General features: G+C 34.3%; 1 protein-coding gene across 1 annotated transcript; it reads right to left on the reverse strand.

Annotated features, from left to right (window-relative positions):
• Positions 1-19: 19 nt before the first annotated feature.
• LOC18443978 (putative tocopherol O-methyltransferase, chloroplastic) lies at positions 20-9,453 on the reverse strand. Its single transcript, XM_006854157.4, has 6 exons — positions 9,213-9,453; positions 8,310-8,479; positions 5,089-5,193; positions 1,418-1,621; positions 1,151-1,253; positions 20-332 (listed from the first exon to the last, which is right to left on the reverse strand). Exons 1-6 carry the CDS (start codon positions 9,430-9,432, stop codon positions 229-231), a joined length of 906 nt encoding a protein of 301 aa, XP_006854219.2. The 5' UTR covers positions 9,433-9,453; the 3' UTR covers positions 20-228.
• Between the last annotated feature and the right edge of the window lie 1,376 nt (positions 9,454-10,829).

Genomic DNA, 10,829 nt, shown 5'->3' on the forward strand with positions numbered 1-10,829 from the left:
GAATAGGAAAAGTGGAAAATTTTGTAATGAAAACTGGAAATTCCCACGATCATTTGAATATAGACAATGTGGCTTATTGTAGTACACCTTGAAGCGAAAGCAGAGACCCTAGAGTTCGAAAAATTCAAAATAGCTGACAACGATGGTTCTTTTCTGATCTTCTCTGCTGTTGGTGTGCACTCCGGCAAGCTGCTGTTGGTGTTCACTCCGGCAAGCTGCTGTTGGTGTTCACTCGGGTTTTCGACATGTCATAATTGCGAATTTGATTAGCTTCTTGTCGTAACCCTCTTTCAGCACACTCAATCCAAGGATAAGTTTAATGGTTTTCCATCCTATTTGCAATAAAAAAAAAGATTTAGTACAGGAAACAAATTTCTTTATTCATGATTCATATTCATAAAGGGATTGTCCATAAAGAGACATTTCATCTTTTGTACAAGAGGACACAACTATTTCTACTCATTAGATGTCAAACTGGATGGTTTAGGGTGAGTTAAAGAGTTTGAAATTTTTTTTTTTTGGAACGTTATATCTAATCAATGACACTCTTACAACCACCCATTATGAAATCTTACAACACGAAAATGATTGTGACATCCTTGTACAAAAGGTAAATGGAGGAGAATTTGTAGGGCTTTGGCCGTAGTGGCTTACTGATATTTGGTAAAAGTTGAACCTTGAAACCCTATTGGAAAAATGCAGTTCCAATGCTAGAAACTCTTATAACAATGTGCTAATCTATTCCACCTCTAACAATTGAATTTTTCAAGTTCCAAAAATGATCTAGATCTAACAGATCTGCAGACACTTGAAATAAACAGTTCTGAATAGTAGATAGACTATTTTGAGGACTTTGGATTCATTACTTTTTCCATATCCATGATTGCTTGAGGCTGAGATGATATGTTTGCAAGTTATCCAGCATTGAAACCATATTTTTTGGGGAGATTTGTGATACAGTTCCATAAAACCATGGCCTTACAAAATGCTTTCCCCTTGTTAAAGACCACGGATGAGGATAAACCAGTTCCTATATAAATGAAAAATTATCTACTGAACAATATGCAAAGTGCCACATGCAACGTCTTGTGAACCATTTGAAGAAATGATTCTCGGGGAAAGAACAAGAATTTAGAAATGAGAATCTTACCAGATTTAAAGAGCGAGGTGAGGCCATCAAAAGTGAAGGAGGAGCATAAAATTACTGGCCAGAACGGGGCTATGTTATCGGACCAGTCAGCTGTTTTGATATCCTGCAAAGAGAGAGAGAGAGAGAGAGAGAGAGAGAGAGGGGTATAAATTTGGTATTTCTACTGAGAAGAGAAAGTAGGAGTGGAAGATTAATCATCCTCAAATACGCATATGCAACTTTATTTATTTGAGTGAGTAGCATAGCGATATGTATGCATGTATGTACCTGGAGAGAAAAGGACTGGGCCAAGTTGATGTAATCAGCCATTGAACACCAGGCAGGAATTTCATAAGCATTGCATGCTCGATTCAAGATATGTAGCTCGTCAGGACGCAACGACTTTTCATCAGGAGACAGATCCCTGTGACACCAACTCGCAATGATAATGGTGCCTCCAGGGGCCACCACTCTGACCAACTCGCTCATAAACTGTAAATTGAAACCAAATGAAGAGAAGGTTGTCACTCTCTATGAAGCATTGAAGAAGCACACACATAAAACTATCTCCCCCAAGTGGAGCATACAAGATATCGATCCTAGCTTGACTAAAAATTCTCTTCTATCACCAGGCTGGTGCTTACTCGGAAGGATGGCAAGTGATCTGCCTTAATCTCCTTTGAAACTGCTCACCTGAGAACAAATAGGCCACCACACATCTACGTGCTTTGCCTTGTTGGGGACCATTACATTTTGGCATTGTACAAACAGTCGTGGATCATATATGTTACAAGCCCATTATTTCTTAGATATATTAATGGAAAAAAAAGCACCATTATATCTATCAGAAAGTCCATTACATCCAAATACTTTCGAGTGTTGCCTGTTATATGCAAAAATTAGTTATCAATTTATTATTCTGTCTTAAACCCTGATATATTGGCCACTATTGTACTATATGGATTAGGACCTCAGCAGCTCCGGTATTTTGAACCTTGTTTATCACATCATAAGAATGTATCTCCTATCTCCTAGGATGGGTTCAAGACTAGGCGGTCAGGGTGGTGGGTCGCCACAACATAATGTCTTAAGTTCTATTCCTACTACGGGTAGGGACCCCATCCCCACTGAACTACCCAAAAAAAAGAATGTAACTCCAGTTGGTAAGCCTCATTTATCAACGAATCATCTTGATTCTTTGTAGCTATGGTGCTCATGCCTCAATACTCGATTCTTGTTTCCAATGTTAACAAGGCCTTTACTTCTCGCCATAGGCCATACTAGGAGTTGGGAATCTTAGTGGAACACAATGAGTCAATATAGGACCATTTACCATATAGAACATGAACCCAGGCATCTAGGCCTCTAGAACACAAGCCAACCATTTCATCTAGTACACCCATGAGACCATCCAAGAACTTACAAGGTTGTTAGGTGCTTGCATGTATTTACAAGATCCTCAAGCTACAATTTGTTACTGCAACGGGTGTTTGCAGTTTTATAAATTTGCTGGCGAAGTGGTGCTAACGAATACCTATTTTGAGATGCATGGCCATCTTCATCTGTTAATCTCTATCCCACAAGTAATCCTTAGACTCAAAAACGCTCCTCATCTCAAAATTTATCCAAGGTAGTGAACCTCCTTCTGTCTCTCGTGTTCGCATGCTCTGGTTAATTGTTAACTACATCCCATCTTTGACATCTCCCATAATAATGTAATCATAAACACAGGTAGGACCGTGGAAAGGTTCTGTGACAAAGAGCTCTTAAGAACAAGGATCATTCACTGCAGCATCCTTTAGCTTAAACCCCAGGAAATGACCAAATTTCTCAAAACAAGCTTGAGGTGCCTGCTTGAGGACAATATGTTGGATAGCAAGTACCTTCTGGATGAACTTGGTAGAAAACAAAAGTCCCATCTTGCAGAGGACACATGAGATCCTGAGTTTTCAGTATTCAGGCCTGGGTTTGCTTGGTCAGTTATCCATGATTGCAAAACTACATTCCAAGTTTTGATTCCTACCACTAAAGTACTCAAAAATTAAGAATAACGATCCTGGGTTTTGTTTGCTACATTTATGTGAAGAAACACATTCATTTTTCATGGTAGATGCCCTTGCATTATGCTATTCCATAGTTCCTTAAAATGATCAATGATAAAGCCTTCACTATCGAAGATTCATGCTCTTTAGTACAATGTTACTCCTCTAAACGTAGAGTAGAAATAATCATGAAATTATAATTTGGCCTGTGGTTTCTTGCAAAATAACATCTCAAATGGACATTTGAAATGAAAAGAAACAACAAGGTTGTTAATTGATATACACTATGGTAGAAAATGTTGTTAGGTTGTTAATTGATATACACTATGGTAGAAAATGTTGTTTTCGGGGTCCTAAAAAGCCAGATTTTGGATCTTTTAGCCTCAAAATAACGGATGCATAAAGAATCAAGGAACTGAGTATCAAGAGATCAAAAGAAGAGCGTCTGAACTCTTAAATTACTGTAGTGGACACAGTCGTGTCAAGAATCATTTACATAGTGGGAATTCTACTTAACCATAGTAAGGACCGTTAACTGTGGCGAAAAACATTTAATGTGGTGAGATTTTAGTTTAGCTATCACTTACAGTAAACAAACTCATGTAGTATTAAGTGTTAACCATGAAATATCGATAAATTTTTTTTAAATATGGTAAAAATGCCAGCTGCAGAATGAATTGTTAACTGCAGTGAAAACATCGTGATTAAGTGTTTAACCACAATGTTAATAGTGAACTGTAGAACTCCACCTTGGCTGGCCCTTACCAGTCATATGCCGGTCCCAAGTCCAAGTAAAGGAGGAGAGTAGAGTTATGTTAGGTAGACAGCCAGCATAAAACTTTACCGAAACTTTTCATGAATCTTGAATCTACATTATACTGACCCCAAATAGTTGGGATAAGGCTCTGATGATAATGATGATGTTAATAGTCAACTATAGAATGACTGTTTAAGCACAATAAATGCTCAGTTTATGTTTTCAACGGCAGGAAAAACAGCTGGATGAAGTATGGTTTTATGAAGCAATAAGACTGAGCATAAAGCGCACATCGCATGAAACTCTCAAGTCAACCGCAGCTAGAACATAGTCAAATGCATTACCGCGGCAAGAATTCCAACAAGGTAGAAAAAACATTAAGTCATGATCGAAACAAACTCCAAAGCCGAACAAGCAAAAACCTAACATGGGCCTTGCTTGATTTGGACCAGGAGGGTACAAAATATTTTGATGTATTCAAGGCATTGAATGCCCTACTTGATTTCTCAATGCACAATTGGTCTTTGACAAGGATACCACCAGGATACAACCTAGCGTTGTGAAGCATTGTCTCTCTTTGGTTCACACGTAAAGGTGAGAGACAAAAAGGGAATGGGTTGAGGTTGTAGTGATAGTACCGCTTGAGCCTCAGTGACGTTTTCGAAAAGGTGATAGAAAAAAACACTACACTGATTTGTCCTCTATTAAGAACTCCAATCAAACTTGGATGGGGACATCCAACGGCTAGAAACAAAGATGGGATTTTCTAGTTGACAATAAATAGGTGCGCAACCATTGATCAACCATGACAGTAACCCAAAACATTAAACAAAACTTATCCACCACAGTTTGAATTAATACCTTGGATTTTGATCTCAAACTAACTTCAAATGCCAATGAAACTGTTTGAAAAATGCAAAAGCATTCAAATTTTAATAGAGGAAACAGATTCAATGAATTTGGTCATTCACAAGTAAAGAAAAAAAGCCAAAATCAAAAGACGAATGCCCCCAGAATTGGGACCAACATAGTAACTTATTGAACTCAGAAAGAACATATAGAGAAACCATGAGGTGCAAAATCAAACATAGAACATAGCACAAAGAGGGAGTTAAAAGGAAGAATAAGAGAATGAAAAGGATAGTATTAAGGAACATAACCTTTTTCCTATCAGGCATGTGCTCACCACTCTCCATAACCCAAACCAAGTCAAACTGCCCATCGGCAAAAGGCTGATCCATTGCATCAGCAACATGGAAAGTGGCCTGTCAATCATTTGAGGTTCACAAAAGAGTCCAATACGCAAGTGTCATTTAAAGAAAAGAAACAAAAAGAGGTTTACAAAAGTCCAAAACGCAACAGTCATTTAAAGAAAAGAAACAAACAGGCCAAGTTATGAACCTTAAATTCGACATCATCAATTGAAGGGTTGAGAGAGGTCCGATTGGGTCCGGATCCGGATTTAAATAGTATATATCAGATTCAGATTGGATCCAAGTTCAAACCGAATTTTGGATATTTGGATCTGGATCCAGATCTGAATATTATACATTGGATCCGAATCTAAATTCGAATCGGAATAATATACATCGGATCTAGAACCGAATACGGATTATATATATACTATTTAAATATATATATATATAAAATAAAAATTTACTATTAAAAAGAAAAATTGGGTTGGATTTTGATCCGGATCAGATTTGGATCGGATCTATCTGAACCCAGACTTTCGGATCTGAATCTGGATTTCGGATCCAAATTTTGGGTCCACACTTGGATCCGAACAAGGTACGAATCCGGGTTTCAGACCCAGATCGGGCTATTTCTCACCCCCAGGGTTTAAAAAAACGGATTGGTGACCCAAATCGTCCTCACCCATACTCATGTCGGATCGGTGGATCGGGGGTCAGATCGGTGGATCGGGGGTCGGATCAGTGAATCGACAAGTTTGCCCCAATTTTTTTTCAAAAATCATTATAAAAATAGTATTGTTTTAGTTTCTAAAATAAATTAGGAGTGGTACATTATATAGTTTCATTATTTACAAAAATATGTGAATAATGAGACATTGTTTTCTTGTTTAGATATATGTATAATTATGAATTATATATAGCATTAAAAATAATTTATCACACAAATAAAAATAAATTTAAATTTTGTCTTATAATATCATCTAATTTTTTAAAAAAAAAATTTATTTGCAACTATAACAAAAAATACTATATTATATAATTTAGGAAAAAGTTTATTTAAAGTTGCAAACTTAAAATGTAGAATTACATATGCGCCTCAAAAATCTATCGGAAATGTTGTTTTAATGTTGAAAAACCCTCTAATTGATCATCTCGACATCGAGATATATGAATATGAAAAAAAAATAGAAAAAAATAAAAAATTGGAGCCCCATAAATAATGCATCTTGCAACACATTATCTAGATCATCCATTTTCAAGATTTTCATATGTTTATAGATCTACTTGATTTTAACCATTATTGGAGTTTAAAATTTTCTAATTAGTTATAAAAATAGATTTTAAGATAGTCCTAATATTTTTTATGACAAAATTAATGTCATGATAAAATTTGGAGGTGGGCCTTGATTGGATTGTTTAAGATTGCAACCTTATAGAAACCACACCCTATAATTTATAATGTAAATAAATTAACAAATAAAATACAAGATTTGGTTATCGACGTATAATTATTAATTTTAATATTATAATTAAACACGATTCAAAAAATATTAGCGAACACTTCCATATAATATGATTAAAAATAAAAATAAAATCCCTTATAGGTTTCAATGTTATGACATTAAAAAAAAATATTCAAAAAATATTTTTTCCTTACAAAATAGAAAATAATGATATCAAAATTTAAAAAATTAAAAGATAAAATATATGAGACTAATGTTGTGTTGGTTATGAAGATTGGTTCATAAATAAGTTTCATATTCTTCTAAGTTTTTAGTGTTATTATTCCTAAAAAGAAAAAGTTTGTATAAAGTTGCAACCTTAAAATGTAGAATCACAAATGCACCTCAAAACTCCATCGGAAAAGGTTGTTTTAATGTTGAAAAACTATCTACTTGACCATCTCGATATCGAGATGGAGATATATGAATATGAAAAAAAATAAAAAAATTGAGTCCCAGAAATAGTAAATCTTGCAAAACATTATTTAAAACGTCTATTTTCAAATTTTTCATATATTTATAGATCTACTTGATTTTAATCATTTTTTTAAAAAAATTAATTTTATTATTAGATATAAAAATAAGCTTTCAAATAATCCTAAGATTTTTTTACATGATAAAATTTTGGAGATGCGCCTCAATTGAATTGTTTAAGGTCGCAACTTTATAAAATCCACACCCATCCTTGAAATGATACTATAATGCATTAAAATAACGCATTATAAAATCCACACCCATCCTTAAAATGATACTATAATGCATTAAAATGATGCTATAATGCATTAAAATAGTGCATTAAATGAACAGCTGGAGTTGAAGGGGTAGGCCACTGTGCCTTACACTTTTTTGAACTAACTGAGTGAACACGTGAAGTGGCGTGGGCGGGTGTGGACAAATAGGTTTACTTCCTCCAATTTTGAGGAATTTGACAGTTTGATCTAGATATTACGTTTCATACCATTTTATTTTTAAATTTTTTAAAAAATATTTTTGAAACTTTTAAAGGTATTTTGGACATTTTATTTTATTGAAAATATTTATTTTATATTTTTTTCACGTGTGAGTTTAAGCGAGCATACAAATTTTGGTGTCAAAACGTTTTCTAGAATAAATTAAAAATAAAATACTGTAAAAAATTAGCGTTAACACTGTGATTGATGAGTTCATTTAAGTTTGGGAGGAGTTTATATAGAGTCGAGACCCTAAACAATCAAATTTGAATCTATCTCAAAACTTTTATTAGAAGAAGTTGTTTTGATGTTCAAATATTATCAAATTGATCATCTCGACATCAATATGCATAGATATGAAAAAAAAAAAAAAAAAAAAAAGGAAGGACTTCAAGTTTTAAAAATAATGTATTTTGTAGAGCATTTTTAGGCCATCAATTTTCAAGATTTTTAAGTTTTCATGGATCTATTGATCTACACTATTTTTGAAGAGTTAAACTTTATAAATAAAAATGAAATATATTTTAAGGCTATCACAAAGATTTTCATTATTGAAACCGCATTTCTCGATACTAATTGGAGGTAGGCTTTAATTTGACGGAAGCACATAATTGTTGTTTTTATTATTTTTAATTTTAATAAATTTTGATATACTTGTATTAAATCTTCTTCCAAATTGGTTGAAGCATGAAATTGTTTTGTTAAGTGAAGAAGTGAAATCGACATCCCATACCTTGTCTGCGAGGCCTTGAGCAAGGGCAAGGTCATTAGCGATCTTAACCTGATTTGGGTCAACAGTGATACCTTCACATTTCGCCCCCAACTTTTTAGCGATATATCTTGCACTGCCCCCAACCCCACACCCAACATCTATTACAGTCCTTGGCCACGTTGACTCATCATCTGTACAACACCCAAACGCCCACGAACACTAACTTTATTAATCTCACATTAAAATTTAAACCCCCACATTACACCTTTATATATAAGGAAAATGGTTTCCCTCAAAATAAGTAAACCCTCGCTATATAACTCATCAAAAATTACAATTCGAGCGTTGAAAAACCTTTAAATCCATCATTTCAGCTTGAACATTATGGTTTTGTAAAAAAATTAGGATTTTAAATTTTAAAAATAATATATATTGCAACTAATCATGTGGACCATTTATTTTACTCTAAAACTAAGCGGTCACATATCCCTACGATTTATACCGTGTTTTGAGTTTCAAATTAATTTTAGAGCTATCTTAAAGATTTCGAAAGCCGAAAATGCTTTCCGAACGTGGACTTGAGGTTAGGCTTTATTTTCTTTTCAAAAAAGACTTCATACCATATATAAAGAAATTCAAATCATGATTTGAGCCAAAATTTGGGTTTAAGAAGAGTTAGAGAGAGCCAAAGATAAGAAAAGAGAAATCAACGGCACAGATGGCCTGCCCTCCAAATCAACGGATGGGAGATGTAAGCTCTCATTCTTACTCTCACAATCATTGTTAAATAAATCCATGAATACACCCAGAAAAACCATAAGAAAATGGAGCTCTTGCCCCTCTGAAAAAAAAGGAAGGAAAAGAAAAAAGAAAAAAAAAAAAAAAGAGGAAAATAAATTGTTCTTTTAATTTTTGGATATTTACCGGTTATGCCAGCAAAAGCTAGAGCCTCATCTATCGTCCGAGTTTGGGAGAGGCGGTGGTCGGCCAATGAGGGGGTGGCATGTGTGTCGTAGTAGCCATGGTGAAAATGATCCCGCCATAATTCCCTCCACAGGAGTGTGGAGTCGTCGGCACGTGCCTGGAACCCGAGTCTGGCTCGCCATGCTATAGTCGCGAATAGGGAAGAGATGAGAGCAAACATGGCGGTGCGCGTTGGAGTGCCGGACTGAAGGAGAGAGGAGAGCCTCTTTTATGATGGCTGGACACGCCAATAACCCTAACTTTTAGAGGAAATAGCAGTTGTGCTCTTGTCACTTTTTTACCCCTCTTTCATCGCAAATGTCCGTTATGAACTTCACATTTTTTAGCGAGTCATTGTTTGGTTTTTCCAATTGACATATATATATTAAAAAAAAAAAGTAATAACCTTTCCACACTAATGTGCGTAGGACCCCAGAAAATCATCATTAAATTTGATGCAGATCTCTAAAAAAACTATGTGATAACTTTTCTAGAAATTTGTATCAAATTTAATGGTGATCTTTTATAATCCTATACACATGAATGTGAAATGATCTCCTAAGATAATTACTCAATATATATATATATATATAATGAGACCACTTACCTTGAGTATAAGTGGTCACAATTAATCTTGATCACATAAACTCTCTTTATAATCCAAAGACAAAGACGTATGCTAAAAATGCCACTATCTGCTAATGTTGGAAAAATATTAGAAATATCTTTCTCTTTTTTTAATGCATTGGGTGAGAATGGAAGCTTAGACTTTAGTTAGAGCATAAGAGGTACCAACACCACAAACCCAAGCCCAACCCCATTTTCCTAAAAATACCACTCTAGTATATAAATAATACATGCTACTTTTTGAAAAATCGCTCATTTTGTTTTTTATCAATAAAAAATCGCTTGTCTAGATTGAGAATCATTGGTCAACTGCTCAATTCTTGAATTGAATTGCTATGTTGGCCCTATATATGTCGTTTATGTGCAAAATGGCTAAAACTTATTTTTACATCTATGCTTTTTTAATTTGAAATATTTTAAACTATCAAAAAATATATGAAACCTTTTTTGCCCAATTTAATTGACAAAATTGGCTATCGAAATTAGAATCAGTGCTTGGGCAATCCACCCCAACAATATCTGATTCGAAACAAAAACATTGAAACATGAGGAATTGATTTTTAGAGAATTTATCAAAATATCCAAATGAGTTGAAATCTTTAAAATTTTGCCCATTTGTAAAGTTATTAACATGGAAATGAAAGGACGCTTGTAGCATAGGTGTACCAAGCATCAGACAGCTAGTCCATTACGTGCGGTTTGTATAGAGCCGAGGCTCTAAACAATCAAACTAGAGCCCACTTTCAAATGGCCTTAAGAAATATGGTTTTAATACTGGAAAGTATTGTGATAGCCTTACATTATTTTTTTATCTTTAGTTATAAAATTTAAAGCTTAAAAAATAATGTAGATTGAGCATATCTATTAAACTTGAAAATCTTGAAATCTATTTTTTTTGCATATCTATGCATCTTGATGTTGAGATGATCAAATTGATTATATTTGAGCATC

Source organism: Amborella trichopoda, chromosome 3 (genome assembly GCF_054954075.1).
Source record: "Amborella trichopoda isolate Santa Cruz 75 chromosome 3, AtrichopodaSantaCruz75HAP2 v2.0, whole genome shotgun sequence".
Taxonomy (NCBI): Eukaryota; Viridiplantae; Streptophyta; class Magnoliopsida; order Amborellales; family Amborellaceae; genus Amborella; species Amborella trichopoda.